Source organism: Siphateles boraxobius, unplaced genomic scaffold (assembly GCF_051911475.1).
Source record: "Siphateles boraxobius isolate OS27281-9 unplaced genomic scaffold, OSU_SipBor_1 26, whole genome shotgun sequence".
In the NCBI taxonomy this organism is placed as follows: domain Eukaryota; kingdom Metazoa; phylum Chordata; class Actinopteri; order Cypriniformes; family Leuciscidae; genus Siphateles; species Siphateles boraxobius.
In genome coordinates this window covers 17903129-17926940 of record NW_027508876.1, presented here as the reverse complement: position 1 = coordinate 17926940, position 23812 = coordinate 17903129, and the positions used below count along the sequence as shown (strand labels likewise).

The 23812-nt window shown below is 40.7% G+C and overlaps 1 protein-coding gene across 4 annotated transcripts in view; it reads right to left on the bottom strand.

The window, feature by feature from the left end:
• cunh8orf34 (chromosome unknown C8orf34 homolog) overlaps nucleotides 1-23812 on the bottom strand; it is a 102251-nt gene that overhangs the window by 45654 nt on the left and 32785 nt on the right. For all 4 annotated transcript variants that reach the window (XM_077244576.1, XM_077244579.1, XM_077244575.1 and 1 more), the window contains exon 7: nucleotides 18221-18387. In XM_077244576.1, the coding sequence (XP_077100691.1) occupies nucleotides 18221-18387 (167 nt within the window). The remainder of the gene's footprint in view (nucleotides 1-18220; nucleotides 18388-23812) is intronic.

Below are 23812 nucleotides of genomic sequence, written 5' to 3'. Positions count from 1 at the left end.
GCGATCACCGGGCGCTCGGCGCTCATGTTCCCCACCTGGAACACCCTTTCCTCGGCTAGTCGTTCTGACGTTTGCCGCTGACTCTGTAGCAGCTAGTGGTAATTCGTCTTGTGTATATCTAACGCAGTGTTTCCCAAACTTTTTTCAGTCGAGGCACCCTTTGAAAATTTTAAAAAATTTGTGGCACCCTACACTAGTGTTGTCACGATACTACTTTGATACTATACCTTGAAATGTATTGATTTTCAATACCACAGGGAATAACTGCCGTATATAGGCCTACTGTCATATAGATATTTTTTAATATTATCAATTTTTTTGTCCATCCATTTAAAGTCTAGGAAATCATTAATTTCTTCTCCAGAGATCACTTTACATGATGACATATTTAATTAAGGCTTTTATTCATAATTCAGCAAAACATTGCTCAATTACCATTTCAAATCTCACCAAAATGTTTGCTCACTCAGTGTAGGCCTATTTGTGTTTTATATTGGGCTAACTTTGTTATAATTGCACAAGATAGCTTGTTTTTAATATATTTTATAATGTAATAATTTCACAGTTAATCTCCAAATTAATGTATAAACAACATAAAGAAGTATATTTTAAATAATTGTTTAATGGCATCTTTTTTTATGAATGAAGCCCAGTATCACTGATACCAATACTGCTACTGATGTCAGGAAATACACAGAAATTGAATGAAGTTATCAAACACTTTACAGTCTTCACTGCATAAATTATAAATGAAATATAGATGAATCCTTATTAAAGCTACAAGCGTTCTTTAGTCAAGAGCAGTGAGTAATTTGCTCTGTTACCTGTTCTTTGATTCTGTTGTCACTGCTGCACTTGTTTATCTCACACGCGTCCCATCTTCTCACAACTCTAATTTAAGACTTTAACTAATTTAAGACTGCTCTCATGAGGATACTCAACAAAACGGACATTTTGGCATAACTGTGTGTTATTATTCGTTCAAGCACGAAAGAGAAGTCGATTCTGGCACGCGATGCGCGTCGTCGTGTGTCAGCAGGACATTCACAGACAGCGCGTTCTCTTTTGTCTTTTCGCGGTTGCATGGTTTAAAAGCATTTGCATGAATAAGAACGTGATTATATAATGTAACGCTAGCCAAAGGATGACAGAAAAAAACGGATGCTGCGTTAATTGTGTTTAAATATTTTTTAATGCGTTAAACTGAAAAACATTAATCGCACGCGTTACCGTTGACAGCAGCACGGACATAACCGATGTGTTTGTGAATATTCGGCAAGACGGACGTTGTGACAATGTTTTGTGTGTATTTGACCGTAAGCGCAACAAGCCATGAAAAAGAGGCAGCTTTATGTGTGGACGCTGGGAATGAAGCACGAGAATGAAATCATGCGGAAATCGCAATTCAACGAACGCAGAAAACGCATTTGCATTTTTTATTATGAATTTGTGTGCATTATTTGTTGTCATTAGACGCTTCCGACGATGCGAGATTGATGATACATTTATTATTATTTTTTTACACATTTTAGAAATTTTAAAATGTTTAATAGAGTTTTTACACGGCACCGCCAGAAGGCACCCCGTTTGGGAAACACTGATCTAACGGGTGATCTTTGGTCTCGTGAATCGATAATTCGTTCCCTGGCCAATCGTTTTGGCTGAGGGCTAAGTGAAGTTTCATATATTTAGGCTATAACTTTTCCGTTGTAAAGTTAACGTTAGACTAGCGCTGAATTTGTATATTTGACTGAATTGTTTGCTTTATTTCTTATTGTATAGCTTCTTGTAACGTTACCTTTTACTTATACTTTTATAATGGCTATTATTGATAGAACTGGAATTTAACAAAAAGAGATAGGGTTGAGTTTTGTCATTTTTTATTACAAGATTATCACTGTAATGTTGTTTATTGCAACATTTGTACAAATGCACATATTGCCTGGAATATGTTTAATATTTTTTTAAATTTAAACGAAAAGATGCAGGGTTGTGTTTTATATTTCGTTTTGTTATAAATAGGCTAACGTTAAACATGTATATAATCAGGTCTATACATTGCCTGAACCACATTTGTGTGCCTATAATGTTTAAAATTTATTCAAATGAAAACGAAAAGTGGCAGAGTGGTGTTTTATAACATATTTCGTTTTATTGTTGCCTAAAATGTACATGCAGAACGCGCTGTTCCATGTGGTGAATTACCGGACTCGCGTCCTCAGGAGTCCTTCTGCTGAGAACTTTACATACTTGGTATTGAGAAATGCCTAATGTCGGCGCTTGTCTTCTTGTGACAAACATGACGAGAAGCAAGGACAAGATCTGCTGTATGCCATCCATTGGTGTTTACTCTGTCGCTTTCTTCTTCGCGCGAAAATCACGTTGATCGCTTCTTTCCGGCAAACACCACGCCTATCAAGTAGGGTACTGTTGGCGGTGGAAACGCTAGCTGGATCATGGTTTACTGACCCGACCCGACCCGAACCGTACTGTACCGTACCGTACCGTACTGCTCAGTGGAAACGAGCCATTAATATAAAGTGGGACCAAATTTTGTAATAGATTATCCAAAATTTATTTGCACAGTGTGATATATTTCCTGCAGTTGTGTACTTACAATATCCCAAAAGTCTCCAAAGATTCAGAAAAATTCCAATTTTAAATAATTGGCTGTCCGGGAAAAAAATGTCGTCTGTCAATGACGCAATATCCGCACTATCCTCGGTTTCCGCTCGTACTGCCATAGCATGATGTAACCATGGCGACAGACGTGGACAACTGCGTAGTGCGTAACGTTTAGCGACTAACTTGGACTTGACAGAGATTCACGAGTCACGACTTGACAGCGACACCGCTCTTGCACATACTTTATTAGACATGTGAGCAAATGTACATAAAACAAATCAATGTTATATAGCTCAACATGATGAAATGTTAGAATATGATCAGTATGTAATTCTAATGTTGATCTAGCTTACTGCTAGTTTCATATAGCAAATGAACTAACACATAGTTTAGTTACATTACACATTACATTATAACTTTCAACACACATTTAAATGCTGTTTAGTGTGATAGTGTAACGTTAGACCAAGTGAAACAGCGCTGCGTTACCTCACAAGTTTAATTCGTCTAATAAACTGACCTGTGTGAGTAGTAATCCAGCACTTGCAGGTAGTTCGGTAGAATTAAATGTCCTTATTACTTTATATCTGCGGGACTCGCGTGTGATATCTGTCTCTTATTAGCAATCGCGACCTGCTTCATACCACTGTAATGTTAAAAAACATGAATGTTTTCACTCATCCACAAACATTATTAGATCCATCAGCTTGACAGCAAAGTCCCATCATTCAGCTTATCACTGCATCATAAACCTACGCCTTTGTTATTGCAAGAGGTTAGCGACCCCTAGCGGCAAAAAAGACATATTGTAGCTTGTGTTGTAGTAACATATTGACATAAGTTACAAAAAAAATTGTTTGATACTGATATAATTGGCCTATTAAAATGATATGCTTTTTTTGCCTAAACTAATTAAAATAAAAAATACTAAAAACAAAAATATAAATAAAAATTAGCAGTCATTAAATGATTTAATGATTTTAAGTGTTAGATGAGGGCAAATGTGATCTAAATGTAAAAATAGCACATGCACAAATATATCACACACAAAATATCCAATATGTACTGATACTAATAAATAAAAAACTCTAAAGGCTCGTTCACACCAAGGACGATAACTATAAAGACATAGTGCTAAAAATTATTCTAAAAACAAAAGAATAGCTGAGTCCACACCACAACTATAACGATAACACAGAGAAACGATATTGGTGAATTACTGTTAGAACAAAGAACTGATGAATGATAAAAAAACATTGACAGCCAATTGGAATCCATTCCACTTTAAAGAGCTCTAGCATTTAAAGCGACAGATCACAAACCTGCAGCAAACACTTAGGATAAACAGAGCGGGCCCTATCATACACCTGGTGCAATGCAGCGCCAACAGTGACGCAAGTGTTTTTTGCTAGTTTCAGCCTGGGCAGTTATCATTTTCATGTCCTGCGCCACGTTGTTTAAGTAGCAAATGCATTTGCGCCCTTTTGTGCACCCATGGGCACGCTGGTCTGAAAATGAGGTGTGTTCAGGCACATTGTTGGCGCATAGCTATTTTGAGGCAACTGAAATAGACTGCCCCATTGACCAACAAAAACCTGGTCTAAAGTCAATGGTGCAGTATGTTTTTTGTTATTTAAAGAGCGTGTTAGTACTGTGCGCATATAGGCGGGTCCACAACACGCGAGAACTCTGCTTATTGCACACACAGGGACGCACAGTAGCACACAAACATGCCAAATATTAAAAATGAAAGGATTACAAAGTAAAAGATAATTATTGTGAACATAAAGATATTTTGGAATCCCGCTTGTCCCGTAGATGGTCTGCTTGCGCTCTTTAACCTCGCGCACGAGCAGATCTGTTTCCTCTCTGGAGAAGCATTCAGTCTTTCTGCTTGCAAATTCCGTCATGTAAATAGCAATCCACCATGGCGCGAGGGCAACTGGCTTTTACAGGGAATGGGAGATGAGGTTGGGAGAATAAACTCTGGTTGGTTTATTTCACGTTACGCCTAAAACACACCAATTACTCATTATGAGAATAGGGAATACTCTTTTAGACCATGCACGCCGACCATTTTTCCCGTCGTCAAACTAGCAAAAGTGGATTCGGAGACGCCCTGAGTGCACTTGCACCCTGCGCTTTAGACCATGCACTTAGATCGTTAAGATAGGGCCCAGAATTATCGTGCATTGATGTGGACACTAATATAATATAGTTATCGTTATGGTTATCTATCTTTATAGTTATCGCTCTTGGTGTGAACGGGCCTTAATAATCTCTAATATTATACATACTCTCAGTATACCATTGAAAAAATAAGTAAAAACGGCCAAATTTGGTTCCATGTATATACTAAAAGTATCTTAAAACAGATCCATTTCAATTAGCATCTAACCTTAAAAGGCAGCTGCCTATGTAGGCAGCAAGTAGCTCACTAGATTTTAGAACAGGTCTAAATGCTGCCAAAAAATACATGTTTGTCTGTATGTATCCTGTATATATCATAAACATGTTGTCTGCTGTCTCAGAGTCACACTAGATGTTTTAGATGTGTTTAATCTCTAACAGTTCAGAGAATACCTCATCTACCTCACATGCACCATACAAATGATACCTTTATATTGCACAAAACATTTTGATAACGCTGAAAAGCAAAATACCAGCAGCTGCACACATTCAGACAAAACAAGAGCAAAGCATCTTTGTGAGTGTGCGTTTGCAGCAGTCATGCGTTACTGGAGTGTCACTGCATACCTTCAGTGTGGAATAAATCAACTGCAGGGGATGCTGAGCCCCTGGAGTGAGGTGGAAAGTATTATACAAACAACGACGGGAGTGATGACAAGGAATTTCTGCCTGTAATTGTTCACACCAACCGAAGCACTAGCAAAGTGTGTGTGCCTGTTCTAGACAAAGTTTCCATGTTGTTTAATGCACCAAAGAAAGTCTACACAACAGGGTTATTATAGTTAACCAAAACTAAAACCATAAGTAACTTAAAATAAAATGGTTAGGTAAACTAAAATCTAAAAAAACTAAAGTTTCAGCTAGTTGCCAAAGCCAACATTTTCTTAATGTACCAAAATAACTCAAACTGAAATAAAAATGTATTTAAAAAATAATAAAAATGACAAAATATAAAAATAAAAACTAATTAATAATAATAAATAAAACTATAATAGTATCTCAATGGAACTAAAATAACACTGCTACACAAATGCACCAAAAAATTGAGACGAAACAATTGTCACTCAGAAATTGCTCGTAAATTTCACAAATAATTACAAAGAAAATCCAAATAACATATTGAATTAAACGTGTAATTTTGAAGAAAACCTATAATGGTATTTTCTTGTAAAACATACTCCAATAATACAAAGGTTTTTGGTGTATGTTGAGCTTGTTAGTCACTATTTGTAACTCATAATTGAATAAAGTAAAAAGTGCATTAAGTTCTTCAGACTGTTGAATCTCACCAAAAGTGACATATATTTATTTTAATATATTTCAGAAGATGTTTAAGATGTAATTCCATAATCACATAGCCATGGACAGTAAACTATAATAAACACAGACTGCGCAGGCAGACATGACGTTTCCCAATTTAGTTCAAAGTGCTCCATGGTTTATGTTCCATCTCTAGCTCATAATTATCAGAGCCGGGAAATTGACAGATTTCACTGTAGAGAAGTTCTAGACGTCTCAGACTTTGCACACTTTCCGCATTTGTGTTTCATTAAGACTAAAATGCTACGTTCCAGCACTGTGGTTTAGTCCTCACATACATACACCACTTTGAAGTGAGTGGGAAAAGCAGTTTTGTTTTGCTTTGTAATGAAAACAATATTTTAACTACTTTCATAATTACGGCCCTGAGTTGCCTCTTTCGTTCTCTAAAAATACATTTGCCCCCCATGCTGCAAAAATTTCACGTCTGTCATGGCAGGTGATGATGAATGATCTTTCGAAGTTTATATCTAGAGTTAATGAAAGACGGGATTAAGTGGAGTTACACACGACGCCGAGGATGATAGCTGAGGACTAGAAGACTCTGAGGCGCTCAAACTTCAGAGACAGTACACAATCTTGTTTAAGAATCAATACGTTTATGTACAATAGCAATTGTTAAAAACGGTTTGTTATATTATGAATGAATGACTGATTGTGAAAATCCTCACGGGTTATAACTGTGACCCTTGTTCCCTGAGAAGGGAACGAAACACTGTGTCGAAGACAACACTATGGGAACGTGTGTGAAACTAGACCAATCCTGATTGGTGCTACACAGAAGCTTACAAACACAAGTGGAAGTTGTCTATATAGTTGAGAACATGAATGCCCTGGAGTCTCAAGGGAGCCAGTGCTGCTTCCATGCATTTTGTGAAGGTGCAAGGGGATGTCGCTAGGCCAAACTGAAGAACCAGATATTGGAACGCTTTGCCCCCAAATATGAACCCTAAAAATGTCCTTTGTTGTTGAAAGATGGATATGTGGAAGTAAGTGTCTTTCAGATCTATGTTGACAAACCAATCCTCTGACTTAATTTGACTCACAATCAACGGGATAGTTAACATCTGAATATCCTCAGAGACTGATTCAAGAGCCGAAAACCTAGAATGGGACACGACCGCCAATCCTTCTTTAGAACAATGAAATACCGGCTGTAGGACCCGGACTGCCTCTCGTGAGGAGGAAAGGCAGTACCTGTCCGTGCTCGGGGTCCACGACTTTAAAGTCTATAAAGTCTTTAAAATACCCTAAATTTTGGTGGACAGGACCCGAACTGGATCCTGTAGCCTATTTCCACCGTACACTGGACCCACTGAGACATATTGGGTAGAAGTTTCCATGCTTCTAGATAGCCTACTAGGGGGACAAACTGCAGGGCCGCAACAAGTTTCTACGATATTTTGGACCCCAGTTTGAAAACCCAGGCCCTAAAAGTAAAAAATCTCAATAATCTGCCAGGCATATTTGGCAACTGCCAGACATATTTAGCATTCCCTAAAGGTAAAAGACAAGACCTCATAAATCAAGTAACTCATTCAACAACCTCTACATTTATGTTGCAACTCCGGTATATAGGTCCATGCTTGCTGATGATAGCAGGGGTGATGTTCCTGTTATCACATCATGAGGACTAAGAAACTGAAAAATCTGAGGAACACAGACACACACAAACTCTCTCATAAGAGTTACAGGGGCATTGTGTGCAAAATAACATTATCACAAGATTACAAAACAGACCATTCATATCCAAGACTTCAGGACTCAAACATGACTCACTGTATTTGTTACTAGTATGGTTTTTGGAGATGTTTGTTGTTAGGTCTATGGGTTCATTCTTACTAATACATCATATTTTGAGGTTTTTGCTCTACTGTAATTCCCTACAGTGTCTGTGGGTTACTTCATGCTCTCACTGGATCTTTTCAGCTGTCTTTCAGATTTAATATATGGCTCACTTTGGCCTACACAATAAATCTTTGAGCTGCGGCTTGCAGTGTCTTGGCACAACTGCACACTTCCCGTGATTAGGTAATCCATCTGCAAGTGTGTGGCAAAAGCCATATAAGAGCAATAATTTCTCATGAGGGACTTTCTTTCCGTCTTATCAGTGTATCAAAGATACCATATAGTTGCCAAGCCTCCTTGATGTGAAAGAATGAAGATCACGGAATTTACACCAGCATGTTCCATCATCACCGGCATCCCTGAAAAACAACTGTACATCCTGGGCACAGTGATGCATCTCTGTTATTTGTTTATGCTGTTGCCAGGACAACTGTTGTGTCTCTGCATCCTAGCGAGAGTTCTTGGCGTCGGGGAAGAGCAGAGGGTGCCGGCAGCTGCCAAGGACATCACTAACAAAAGCAGCGCCCTGATCGCTTAATCCACTTCCATCACACCACATCTATAAAATACCAAGTGTTAGCGTCATCTGGGGGGTTAAAGTGAAACAGATCAACATGATAACCCGCAACTCGATACCGCAAAAAATGATGCCGCTTGCCATTAAAATAGGATGTAAAATAGGATTAATCACAGCATAAACAAGTGTTTCTTAAAGGCAAAGTATGTCATTTATTTAGAGTTAAAATATTTGATCCTATTTTGGTTTAGAGTGAAGGGACTATAAAATACTATACTGTAATAACTTTCCACAGTTGTCCTTATGGGCTCATGAAACAATATACAGCGTGACCAGTGTAGTCCGATTCATGAAGAAGTGACTCTTCTTCAAGCAAAAAAAAAAAAAGCACAATCAGTGCCTGAAAAAGACTCACAAACGTCTTTAAATCATTATGAAAAATGATAGCGTTATTCACATATTCATTAAAAAATGACTCTTATGAACTGGTTCTTTTTAGGGAATCAAAAGCAAAGCACAATCAGTTAAATCCCATTCAAAAACAAATGATTCGGTCTGAGCCTGAAAAAAAACTTTGAATCATTTTGAAAATCTGCCAGAGTAAACAATCTGTCAGAGTTTACTGAATTAACATCAAGTTACAAGTAAGAATATGTGTATATACAGGATGGATATATATATATATATATATGGAAAATTTCATATATGCATATTAATATTACATACACTAATGTTCAAAAGTTTGGGGTTGGTACATTTTATGTTCACCAAGGCTGAATTTATTTGTAGTAAATACTTTTTTTTTGTTACAAAATATACTATTTACTGTCAGTTTTGACCAATTTAATATATTTATGTGTGTGTGTGTGTGTGTGTGTGTGTGTGTGTGTGTGTGTGTGTGTGTGTGTGTGTGTGAGAGAGAGAGAGAGAGAGAGAGAGAGAGAGAGAGAGAGAGAGAGAGAGAGAGAGAGAGAGAGAGAGAGAGAGAGAGAGAGATTTTATAGGTATTATTTGAACATTTTAAATGTCTTTACAGTCACTCTTGGTCAATTAACTCAATTTAATGTGTCCTTGCTAAGTTTATTCAGAAAGTTCTAATTCTATTTCAAAATCGAATTATTTTAGCTATTCAATTTGATAATTACTATCCCATTACAATATTATACACATCAGCTTCAAGTCCCGAAACTGATCTCCAGCAAAAAAAAGTGAGCAATGCTAATATCTCCACACAGATACAAGTCAGTCAAAAACCAATAAACCAGAATGCAATATTTCACTTGTTCGATTCCCCAAAATGTTCACGTTTTTATTGTCAGCCAAACCAACAAACCACACTGTAGAGATTCACAGTTTCCATGTCATCTGGGGCTCTCTGAGCGAGACGGAGTGGGTGTCTCAGATGTGCCATACGGGTGGGCATCCAGCACGAGAGCTTCATCCCCCACAGAACCCCTCCATATGTGACCCATCCTTCAGACAATTACAACTCAAGATCTGTGTGAGACAAGGGCACCATTTATCAACTCTGTCCCATCATCCCACATGTACACTCCTTCATGAATCTATTCCTCATGTCCGAAAGGTGTCAGATTTGACCAGACTCATTTTCAGAGTCTGTACCAGATTAAAGGCCACCACGACAAAATCTCAAACCCTAAACCCTGCAAGGAATGGCTTATTCATCCTGCCGAGTGGCCACAGCTCAGACATGTAAAACAACCTGAGAATAGTCCAACACTATTTCTTTTAGTCTCACTTACACACATCTGTCATCGCTAGGATTGACTAGCACAGCAAAAAAGCAACCAGTGTCCCGTGAGCTCTCTTTTCAGACTTCATTTACTGTAAGTAAATGTGTGGCTTCATCTGTGTCTTCATCTACTTCATGAGGCCATGAAAATCATAATCTTCAGTGTTGCTCTGTCATGGGAAAGCACCCATGTCTTGGGAAAAGGGTTTTCTACCATGTTGGTTTATTAACTAACCAAAAGATAACAACGTGCTGCCAAAAACAGGGTTTTTCTTCAAAAATAAAAAAAGAGTTTCAAAATGTGGTTAACTGTGCACAGAGACTATATATGATGATTGCTCCCACATATATTTATCTCATAAACAAAAGTTGCGAGTCATTTTCCACTGAGACTGCTTTTGTTGATTTGTTTATACAAAGAACTTACTTTTTAGTGTCAATAAGCCCAGAATAAAAGGAGACGTCAGGTCGGCAACAGACTTCTGTTATACAGTATATAACTTCCCAGATAACTTATTTCATATTTTCGTAACCCTTTATAAACAATGATATGTCTTCAACGTCAGAAAATGTACTTTGGTTCATTTTTCTTCAACAGTTCAAGCAGTTCAAATGAAGGGAAAAACAATTCTAACTAGCATTTCCCTCTAGTGGTAAAAACCTGATATTGACAGTCAATTTTGTGTCTAAATCTAGTAGTAAAATAAAAAAAAACCTAACTAATACTATAATATAATATAATATAATACAATTAGGATAATACTGACAATATTACATAATAGCATAATTCAGATTTAAAATATATGGCCTGTTATTTTTATAGTTTTAAATAACTTGTATATAGCCTACATATATACTGAAGTAATTTAAAATCAATTAAAAATAAACAGATGAATTGTTAATCAAACTCATAACCAATTATCATATGACATGTAATATACAAAAAATTAATATAAGGACTATGCAATAAAATATTGCTGAACATTGTCTCTATGGCAGTTATCTGGCTGGCCCAGGGTGCCCTGCAAGTATGATATTTCATAAAATCGTATTGAGTCAGAATACACTGTAACTTCAAAATGTGCATAAGTGGAGAATGATAATGGGGCAAAATGGTGTAGGTCAGGTAATGAAGTCATGTGATGCAGATCACATGGTTTTGAGACACACTATTGCTTACTTAAATAGGTGGATTGTATCTATAACTCTGAATCTCAAACTCAGTTTTTCCCTGAAGCTGAGTTATAATAAAAATGAAATTCATTGCAGTTTCACTGTATTGCCAGAGGAGCAAGGCAATTAGAGCAGCGCAGCCGTTGATTCCCTCCAGTGCCCAGTCAATATGTTCAGTAAACAGCCTGACTAGCACCTCCACTGAATGCATGTTAATAAACTGAGGAAAAATGTGGCCTGAAAACATCAGGTACAGTTTCCTCATTAGCATAATTGCACTCTTTTGAATCGAGTTAATTTCTCTATAGAGCATTTAGCACGGTGGGAAGAGGGTTTAAACGCAATTAAACTGTACTTTCTCCAGAGAGATGGGCTGATGGGCTCACAAATTAATCTCACAGCAAAACTGTACACGAGAATGCGGTTTATATCAAACAGGAAGAGAGAAGAGAGGATAGACGAGTAGGTTTAGAACAGAAAAATCGACAATAATACAATCTGAGAAAATGTTGCTCTGATCTTTGCCACTAGAGGACAGTATAACCACATGCAAACTTCAGATATCTTCGTTCACATCTTGAGTTACTGTACACTGAATCCCTCCTTACTAGTCATCAACAAACTAGATTTACTTATTTATAACCTTATAGAAATTTTGACTGATATATGTGTTGATTTGTCTGTTTTAATATCAATGATAATGCTAAATGACATCTCATTTAGTCTATTTCAATGTTGAAAACAGCTGCTTAATATTTCTATGGAAACTATGATACACTACCATTCAAACGTTTGGGGTAAGTAGCTACAATTTAAAGAAAGAAAGAAAAAAAGAAAGAAAGAAAGAAAGAAAAAAAAGCCTTACAAAAGATTTCTATTTTAAAAAATGCTGTTCTTTTGCACTTTCTCTTCATCAGAAAAATCAAGAAGAAAATCTACCAGTTTCAATAAAAATATTAAGCTGCACAACTATTTTCAATATTAATAATAATGAGAAATCTTTCTTGAGCAGCAAATCAGCATATTAGATTGATTTCTGAAGGATCATGTGACACAGAAGACTGGAGTAATGATCCTGAAATAAAAGCATTGATATTATAGGAATAAATTACATTTGAAAATATATTCAATTAGAAAACTATCATTTTAAATTGTAACAATACTCCACGATATTACTAATTTTACTGTATTTTTGCTCAATTATTTCAAACTTGTGAGCGGTAGTGTAGAACTACGATCTCCTTAATATTTGAAATGGAATGATTTGAATAAATGCTACAATGTTAATCTTTTAATGGGTAACAATAATGAACCATGATATAGATCATACAGCTATATACAGCTCTCTGTGATGATGCTCTAATGAGACCGAGGGTCACACCGTTGTCTGCTTCAGGTCAGGAGGGACCACGGGACTGACACAAGAAATGAGATCCAAAGACACAGTGTCTCACTCCCGTCTTCTCCATGACTCTCTCCCATCTGTTCACTGTTTGCCTGACTTTCGATATGAGTGATGAGCCAAAGCCAGCACCAGACACTAGGAACTCCATCAGCCTGCAACTACTGAGAGCCGTTCATCAAAGAACCACATAATCCTTGTTTCACTCTCTCACAATAAATCACTAATCATTTGGAGTAAAATATCATTTATATGACCTATTGTCTACACACGTTACAAAACATCTCTGGAAACAGTTCCCAATATCTGTTTAAAGACCTAGAGCAAGGGCTCTAAAGTAAGAGGAGTGTGTTTCCTGCAAAGCAGGAGGTATTGATGGAGAAATTAGGCAAAGGCTATGTTCAGAATGGAACAGCTTACATTATATGGATTATAATATGTTATAGTATGGGTAACACTTTACAATAAGGTTTCATTTGCTAACATTAGTTAATGTATTTAACTAACATGAACTAACCACGAGCAATGCATTTGTTACTGTGTTCGTTCATCTATGTTAACGTTATTTAATACAAATCCAGCTGTTCATTGTTTGTTCATGTTAGTTCACAGTGCATTATCTAATGTTAACAAATACAACTTTTGATTTATATAATGTATTGGTAAATGTTGAAATTTACATTAACAAAGATTAATAAATGCTGCTCAATTAAAAAATTGCAGCTCATTATTACTTCATGTTAACTACTGTTAACAAATGAAACCTTATTGTAAATTTTACCCAATATTGTTGCACACTGTTTTACATAATTGTTGTATATTTAATTTGGCAAAGGGAGTCTAGTCATCTTGGATAAATCTGATCAATTATTAATCCAATATTGTGTTAAAAACATTTTTTTTAACTGGTTAATGGAAACGAAATGTCTGAAAAAAACAGTTTTGTAGAAAAGATTCGGACTTCCCCTCAATAATATACTTCAAAAAGCATACTAGTCAATAGTATACTATTCTGAACAAAGCCAGGCATCTTCTCTTGCAGTTACTGGGAGTCAGTTTCTGCTAATGGGTAAAGAGGCTTTCTAAGAGGCACTGCAAATGCAATGGTTTCAGAGAGCTCTACATGTTCTCTCAGTCAAAGCAGTCAAACTAAACTTAATTAGTGTGAGTTTTAATGAGCAATCACAAATAGTCAGAGAAATTACTCAACAGAAAAAGTACAGAAAAAGGTTGTTGAAATATCACTAAAGTATTCCCATCCCAACCTCCCAGCAGCACGCCCTCTCTACTGTTGCCTCAGAGGCAGTGCACACAAAATCTCATCATCTCCCAGCATCCTTTTCAGGAGAAAGCCTCAGTGCAGCAGATCAGCTCACCGGGTCGCTGCTAACAGACACACACAACCGAGGGCACACCGAGTCCCACAAAAACAAAATTAGCTCCTCAATAAGGTCTCTGTGTGCAGTGACAGAAGGCAACTCTTTACTATCAAATAAGAAACAAGAAGAACACAAACGGCACTTGATGAAAAGCTTCTTCAGTACCACTTTCAGGAATAAATGCTGACGCGGGAAATGTTTATTTAAGGGGGTAGTTCACTTCTTCTGTGGACACACAATATTAGATGCTATACAGTATGTCTAGTTACATAGAGAGTGGACAGTGACCAGGGGCTGTCTTGAAACCATACAATAGCTTTGTGTGAAAAAGACACCAAAAAATGAAAGGGGATCTATAATGCAAAATTCACTTTTACATGGTGTTTGGTGCCGTGTTTATGTCCTTGCTACAGGAATGTCTCAGCTACGTGATCTAAATGTTCTGATGTTGGCTGTATCAGTCAAAACAGATGCTAGACATGTTTGACTGTTGAGCTCGCGTACACACACACACACACACACACACACACACACACACACACACACACACACACACACACACACACACACACACACACACACACACACACACATATATATATAAGCAATTTTTATTAACTTTTTGAGTGTTTTTTTGACCCACTTAAGTAGAACTTAATGTACTTAATATGTAATTTCATAGTTACTTGAACATTTATTATAAAATATACTTAAATGACATTTCTATTGTAACTTGTATGTCATGTATTTAAACATATCTGTTGCATGACAGAATAGTATTAAAACATAATGATTTAAAATGTACTTTAAAGTAAAACTTTTAATTTGACATTATTAAAAAGTGCACTATTTAAAAGTGTACTTTAGTGTATTAGGAAACATAATCGTGAAGGTTTACACTTAAGTGGCCTTTTATTTCATTAATGTTATTCATAAGTACAGTTTTTAATATACTTTTAAGATTTGGCAAATACTAAGTGCACATTCAATACATTTATGTGCATTTCTTTTTCCCCACAAGGGTATCCCTCTAAAAATGTCTTAAAACAACCAGAAATGTAAGTTCTGCTTTCTAAAAACTGAGACATTTCATATAGTTTCAAAATGACAGATTTGCCACATGCATTGCATTTTGTGTGGGAGGTGCTGAGTTACGTTTTACACCCATGCAGGGATCAACCTGCTAATACCACAAAGCTAAACTGCTAAAAAGCTCTGGTACCTGAGAGGTGGTCTGGCACCAGCACAGAAACAAGGACTTAGGATGTCACGCTCATGTAATCATTCATGCAGCAAGGATAAAGCATAGTTATTCATAGGGATTCTAAACATAACACTGCTGACAAAAGTATAATACAAACCACACAATTTGTCCTTATTTTTCTAAGTATAATTTCATGAACGTGCTGCTGTCTGCTTCCATTCTGTAAATAGTGGTTTATAGACACACATTTACGGTGTATTCTGTGTTATATATTGTATGGCCTATAAATACAATCACGCCGTCCATGCGCCGTTACAATAAGTCCAACAGAGGAGGGAGGGTGGGGGGCTCTGGAGGAGGACGCAGAACTGGCAGATGGGACAAGTCAGAGCAAAGGAGAAGCCATTGAGGAGATGGCGGAGGCAGAAACCAGGGCAGAGAAAATGACGGGAGGTGCCAGGGAGGGCATCACTAACATAAGCAGTCATAAGCAGGGAAAGCCAGTTCAGGGCCCAGAGCACAGCCAGGACGAAGGCCCACGGTGGAGTCAATGGAAAAGGAGCCATGATGGAGGCTTGGCACGCAGAACCAGGGGATGACAGACTGAGACGGAACTGATGGAGGTGGAACAGGCGATGAGACCAGACAGCACCGTAGGTCCTAGTGGACTGAGGTGGAGACAGGGGGGTAGAGGGACGAAACACAGCTGAAGAACCTGAAGTCTTTAGCACAGGCAAAGTGATGACTGACCAAGGCGGAGTTGGAGGGAGGGTGGGGGGCTCTGGAGGAGGACGCAGAACTGGCAGATGGGACAAGTCAGAGCAAAGGAGAAGCCATTGAGGAGATGGCGGAGGCAGAAACCAGGGCAGAGAAAATGACGGGAGGTGCCAGGGAGGGCATCACTAACATAAGCAGTCATAAGCAGGGAAAGCCAGTTCAGGGCCCAGAGCACAGCCAGGACGAAGGCCCACGGTGGAGTCAATGGAAGAAGGAGCCATGATGGAGGCTTGGCACGCAGAACCAGGGGATGACAGACTGAGACGGAACTGATGGAGGTGGAACAGGCGATGAGACCAGACAGCACCGTAGGTCCTAGTGGACTGAGGTGGAGACAGGGGGGTAGAGGGACGAAACACAGCTGAAGAACCTGAAGTCTTTAGCACAGGCAAAGTGATGACTGACCAAGGCGGAGTTGGAGGGATGAGGGAGCCTGGTAGAGGTCAGATGGTCCCAGGTGGAGCCAACTGGTCGATGGGCCACCGAGTCCAAAATGGCCCGAGGTGAAGACGGGATCCACTCACCAAGGTGGAGCTGGCAACCGGAAGATTTGAGGCGGATCCATGCAGCAGAGTGGAGTCAAACGAGGAGGAGCAGAGGGACTGATGGGAGCCAGAGGAGGTGGGGCTGAAGGACTGGCTGTCTTTGGTAGAGCAGGTGGGAGAGGGAGGCTGGGTGGGTGCATTGGAGATGCAGGAGACTTGGAGCTGGGGGGAACCAGGAGAGACACAGGAGACTTGGAGCTGGGCAGGACCAGCGGAGGCACAGGAGACTTGGAGCTGGGCGAGACTAGTGGAGACGCAGGAGACAACGGGGATAATCTTCTTCCAAATCCTCATCATATATTGCAGAGGCCAGCTGCAGCTCACCCTCAGCGTCCAGAGTGTGGACCGGGATCCATTCCACTCCCTTAAACTCCACGAGCACACCCAATGGGATGGACAGTGTTACCGGCTCATGCAGCAGGTCAGATTTTTTCATTCGGGCTTAGACTCCGAGGCGATGATCAGCTCAGGCGCTGTCTCTAGCACTGGCTCAGGCGGGCTCTGGCATAGGCTCCATGCAGGGTGTGGGAGGCGGCTGGCTGGGCTCTGTAGCTGGAGTGGGGCTGGTATTTCCTCTTCAGCGGGGCATATGGTGAACTGTGATCCGCAGTTGATCCCCAGGTGAACTGTGATCCACAGTTCACCAGCACCCACTCCACAAATGAGCCAAAATTTCCTGGTGTGGGAAGCGATCCGGGAAGTGGGTAAGACACGCCAGGTCTAAAAATGTCTTTGTGTGGTCCTCAAGGGTTTGCTCTTCCTGCTCTAAGCAGAACAGGTGGACTGCTGGTAAGTCCATTTATATAAAGCCGGGGGGGCTATTGTACCGGCTGTATTAAAGCGAACGAACACGGAGTACCAAAATAAACAGACTTTACTACGGATCCTTAGAACTCTCCGGGAATATAACCAAATAACCACGTAATACAAATACAACAGCAAACAAAGAACTAACATGACTCAGGGTTTAAATACACAGAAGGAGCTAATGAACTAGAACTGAAACAATCAGAAACCATAGAAACAAAAATTAGAACTTAAGCAAACAAAAACAAGGAAAGCCAAACACAGAAAATGAACATAATATATATTTTTTTATATTTAGTTGTAATGTATTTTATTTCAGTTTTAGTAATTTTAGTACATTCGTTTTATTTCAGTTTTTAGATGCAGCAAGTTTTCTGACAGGGAGCACATGCTATAGGACCGTCCGGACCGAACACAACGATTGAACGAACATTTTATGGTGCTACGCCTTCCACAGACGACATATATTTATAAAAATACAATTCGACTGCTTAACAGAATGATTGCAATCAGGATATGTGGAGACTTTCAACCAGCATAACAAAAAAGCTTCAAAATCAGTGGTGATATGAGCCACAAACACGTAACTCTGTTTGGGTATGCGTGATCTATGACTTTATAGATTATGTGGTTATGATTATGTGGTTATGAGGAGGAATAAGTGTGCATTTTCTCATTACCTAGAAGCTCCATGGCATCATCCTCATCTTCCATCTCGTCTTCAGTGACTGAGGGGGCCGAGTCAGGCATGGAGTCAAACGAGTCCTGAGACAACATGGCTGCCAGAAGTTTCTTGTGATTCTGTTGCTGCTGTTTTAGTCCTTTACCCTTCGTATCCATTTTCAAGCTGCAGACAAAGAGAAAGAGAAGAGACTTCTCTGAATATAGTTTTTAGCATTTAAAACAGTGGTTCTCAACCAGGTGGCCAGGGTACACTAGCAAACTTCCAGGGTGCGTTTCAAAGCATACCATGTTTCCAAGTCAATATAGTGGGGTGTAATTCCTCTTCCCCAAGCTTTAGCATGGAGTTAGGGTATAACTCGTGAGACAGAGCCATTTCTCCGACATGGGCAAACGACTATAGTGCAAAAAACGGTTTGTGATAGCTTCTCCCAAATGCTGAATTACCAAACAGACATCATGGCTGTTGTCAGGGAGAAGAGCAGAACATAGCTTACATGTCAATGAAAATCCAGTTGCAGTAGAACCATGAGCCATGATTACTTCAATAACAGAAACCAAAAGGATAGAACCAAAAAGTTAGTGTCAGCAAGAATGCTCAAATATATATTCAAACTTGACAACTGGTCCACGGATTTCACCAAGGAGAACAGGAAATCAAATCAACATAGAAATAATAAAGTTAGCGGGAGACCGCCAACCTATCAGTGTGGTAAACACTAGCCAACCGATAGCACCGAGAAGCACGAGAAGAGTTACAGATATGACATTAAATCTGACAAATAAACTAAAAAGTCACCAAATGTCAGCAAATGAATCCAATCCAATTATATTAAGGTTGTCAGGCGAGAAAGCAAAAGAGACTGAAGGCTGACCTAATGTGGCTATTATCCTTGAGGCTCAGCCTACATCAATACAAGACTTTGTTGGTATATTATCTCAACTTATCTATCTGGCGCTGCGATAATCTACTAGAGCTTGAGAACCACTTCTTGCAGTCAGGTGGAATGAAACAGAACTATTGTTCAAAAAGGTTGAGAATCACTGATCTAGAACACATTGTAGTTGTCAAGGTTTTGCGTATATGGTAATAGACTGTAGAGAGTGAGCATAATATTATTAGAAACAATGCACAGCCAGATTCAAACATGCATTTCCCAACCGAGTACTATGGCTAGTCCACAGTTCCGACCTGTAGATGCATTTATTTATTTTTTGCTTTTTAATAATATTTTAAGAAATACATAAAATTGTCAAAAAATGTTAGTAAAGACTAGGAAATACTCCACTTATGTCATGTTATGTCAACTATTATGACTTCAACTAGGGCGTGTTGTATCTTTCAAGAGCAACATCATTCATCTCAACAAACATCAAGAGATAATATAATTCTACATTAAACTATATAAGAAAGAAGAGGAAACTGACTGCTCTGTCAAAAAGTTCTCAGCCATATCAGCAACAGACTTCACAGTCATTGTCCACAATTAAGTTGACTTCTACCTGAAATATATGTACTGTACTGTACACTGTTCTTAATAGGAGTCAAAATCTGCTAAGGAGTAATTAAATGTAACAAATCATGTACAATGAAATCATCTTTTATTGGAAAATTAAACATTTTATCGAACTTTTTTTTTAACAATCTTTTAAATAAATGAGAAGATAGTGTGCAAACTACATTTTATAAAAATGTCAAGTAGTCGAATCTATGGTTATGAGAGTCAGTTATGTTTTAGGTACGTTATTGTCTCTGACATCTTCTCATGGCATGTTGAAGCCGCTCAGGCCCCCATTTTAAACCTCTTCTCGGAAAGCGATGACATAGTAAAAACATCCGGTACCGTGGGTTCTCTTACGAGAGGTTCTCTCGTATTGCGTAAGTTTAGCTTACGCTACGGGAAAGATTCCTCTTCTCGAGATATTGAAGCCAAAAAATTATCCCAGAATGGGCGTGGCTTAGCATATAAAAGTAGGGGCTGTAGACTGACTTCCCTGATTTTTCGTCTCTTCAGCGAGCTCTTCGCATCGCTGGATCTGAGAGAAGCCACCGCCGCCGTCGAACAAGCGAAACCGCCAGCTTAGGACAGCGTTGAGGAAGCCGGCCGTCTTCGCCACCTTCAGCCATCCGTGCGAGCTACGCTATCCGGCGACATATCCTTTTATCTCTGTATTCTGTGTTCTACACTTCTAAAGGAACAAGCGAGACGTCTTTTTCAAGATGTCTCGCACTTCCTATGGCTTGTGCAGAGCCGCTCAGCGTTGGAGACCGCCCATCTGCACGCAGCAGATGGAACACGCAGCCTCGCCCTCTCGATGGAGGATGCGAGCACTGCAAGGAACTTCCGATGTCGACCCTGCGGGCTCGAATCGAAGTCTTTAACCACAGCGCCTCGCGGCTAGATCTCTTTATGTTACAAGAGAGTTTCCCCGCCCTCGCACCCCTGTTTCGCGCGTCATGCAGAGCCCTCTCGAGCTCTCTGCAAGACCCGGACGGGCATCATCTGTGTCACATGTAGGTCCCGTGCCCACTACTAGTGCGCGCGCCCTCATACAAACACTGTTCCCAGTTCTGCTCGACCAACGAGCACACGGCTAGCTCTGTTTACGTTACAAGAGAGCTGCCCCGCCCTCGCGTCGCCGTTCGCGCGTCATGTAGAGCCCTCTCGAGCTCTCTGCATGACCCGGACGGGCATCAACATACCTTCTGGATGCGTGGTAAGAGTAGAAATTTTTATACAGTTCTGCTCGACCAACGAACACTCGGCTAGCTCTCTTTACGTTACAAGAGAGCTACCCCGCCCTCGTGTCCCCATTCGCGCCGACGAAATGTCTTGCCCTGTCAGTCCCCTTAGATAAGGCTACTGCAGCGGTGTATTTGGCAGCCAACGGGCCGGTAATGCAACCCGCTCGCCTGCACACATCCGCCGTTCTCGAGGCGACCCAGATAAATCTCAAGTGAGTATAATGTCTGGTTATCCGGCTCACGCCGTTGGTGTCTTGAGTGTAGAAAAGGTGCCCACATCTCGGTGTTCACCCTTACACACAAACACGAAACCCCCCGTGTCTCCCGCAGAGCCCACCCTCATAAAGCTGGCAAATGCTGCTCGAGTGCTAGATGTAGGAAACGTGCCCACAACTCTGTGCTCACGCCTATTTTCTGCCCGCTCTGTCACACGGCCAGAACAGCCTCATACATATCAGGTTAAGAATGTAAGTTACGTGCCCGCTCACAAGCTCTGATAGCGGTCGAGAACGTGCTGAAGCGCTTCCTCCCGTGCATACAGGACCAACATGTTCTTGTCCGCTCGGACAACATGTCTGTGGTATCCTATGTAAACCGTCAGGGCGGTGTCAGATCCAGAAATCTCTGCAATCTGACGAAACGCCTCCTTATTTGGTCTCAGATGCAACTGCGTTCGCTGAGGGCGGCGCATGTGCCTGGCCATTTGAATGACGGCCCAGACAAACTGTCCAGGGACAATGTTCCCCCAGGGGAATGGTCCCTGCACCCCCAAACGGTCCAGAAGCTGTGGCGCCTATTCGGCAGAGCGGAAGTCGACCTATTTGCGTCAAAAGACAACGCTCAATGGCCGACGTTCTTCTCGAAGGACGAGGACGCACTGGCCCAGGTTTGGCCCAGCCTCCCGCTATATGCTTTCCCTCCGGTCTCTCTGTTACCACAGGTGATCAAGAGAATCAGGGAAACGCGCCACTCGGTGCTCCTCATAGCCCCGTGTTCAGATTAGAATCAGATTTGGTTCCCTGAACTAGCACGGCTGACACTTACAGCTCCGTGGCCGATTCCGGTGAGGGCAGATCTCCTGTCTCAGGATCACGGCGCGATCTGGGATACCCATCCAGAGTGCTGGCTCTGCACGCATGGTTGATCAACGGGTACTCGTTGCCCTGCCAGAAGGAGGAATGATCACGCAGCCTAGAGCTCCTTCCACGATAAGGCTCTATGCGTCTAAATGGTCGGTGTTCTCCGGATGGGTCACCGACAGAGGTCTGGACCCACGGACATGCGGGGTGGCGCATCTGCTCACCTTCCTACAAGAGCTGTTGGATAAGGGGAGGTCCCCATCCACGCTCAAAGTATACGTGGCGGCCGTGGCAGCGTTCGCAGAATCGACGCACGGCCATTCACTGGGAAGACATGAGTTGCTCATCCGCTTCCTTAGAGGAGCTAGAAGGATGAACCCGCCGCGCCCCCCGTCGGTTCCTAGGTGGGATCTTTCATTGGTCCTCGAGGCCCTGAAAGTCTTTCCATTTGAACCACTAGACTCCTTGGGGTTGAAATATCTATCACTGGAAACCATCTTTCTGACTGCACTGTCGTCAGTAAAACGTGTGGGGGACCTGCAAGCGCTGTCTCTCAGTGCGTCGTGTCTTGAGTTCGGGCCGAATGACTCTAAAGTCATCCTCAGACCTAGACATGGCTATGTTCCTAAAGTGATGGGCACTCCATTCAGAGCGCAAGTTATTTCACTGTCAGCTCTGCAAGCATCTGACAGCGAAAGTGAGGTGAATCTCCTCTGCCCTGTCAGGGCGCTGAGATTTTACATTACGCGCTCCGCCTCCTTCAGGCGTTCAGAACAGCTTTTTGTTTCATTTGGTGGGCGCACCAAGGGTCTCGCCTCCTCGAAACAGAGCCTGTCCAGATGGATAGTGAACGCTATAGCAGCTGCTTACGCGTCAAAAGGTCTGCAATGCCCTCTGGGCATCAGGGCTCATTCCACGAGAGGCGTGGCCTCGTCATGGGCGTGGTCCAGTGGGATTTCTATCCATGACATATGTGTAGCGGTGGGCTGGTGCTCTACGTCTACCTTTGTCAGGTTTTATAACCTAGAAGTTCCTGCCTGGCAGGCTAAACATTTGTCAGTTTGAAGGAGAGGTGTATTCTGCCCAGATCTTCCCGCTCAGATCACTCTCACGTGACTCAGCTCTCCTGGTTGAGCTGCACTAGTAGGGTATGTGCCATGTGCCTATACAGACCGGCGTGCTGCTCTGTATTCCCTACGTGTGCTTATGTACAAGTGATGGCCCGCGTGGCTGGCCACCTTTTTTTTTCCACTTATGGGGTTCCCCTGAAAGTTCGGGGTCTCATGGTGGATGTTTGGCGCGCACTGCCTTGACAAAGTGTTCCCGTAGCGTAAGCGAAACTTACGCAATACGAGAGAAACTTCCGTAAGAGACAAAAAACCAGGGAAGTCAGCCTAACATCCATGGAAATATTCAACATTCCGTATGGAAGAAAAAAGTAATTTAGATTACTAAATGTTTGATAATGTTAGTTTTATCCAAATTACAAATCTATAACACATTAAAAATAGGCAAGAAATCGGGTTCAGTTATGGGTCAAAAATACCAGGTCAATTATTCAATTTTGAGCGAACTGATGGAGAAATAAATTAAATGAATAATGAACATATGGTTGTCACATGTCAATACTGGCAAAATTATTCCCATGTCTCAATGATGAAGAGTGACAAAAATAGTCAGCAAGGGTTTAATTTGATTGTTATCTTACTGGAATAACATTATTCACAGATAATCGAAAGGTTAAGGTGCTGTTTTAATATCCTGAG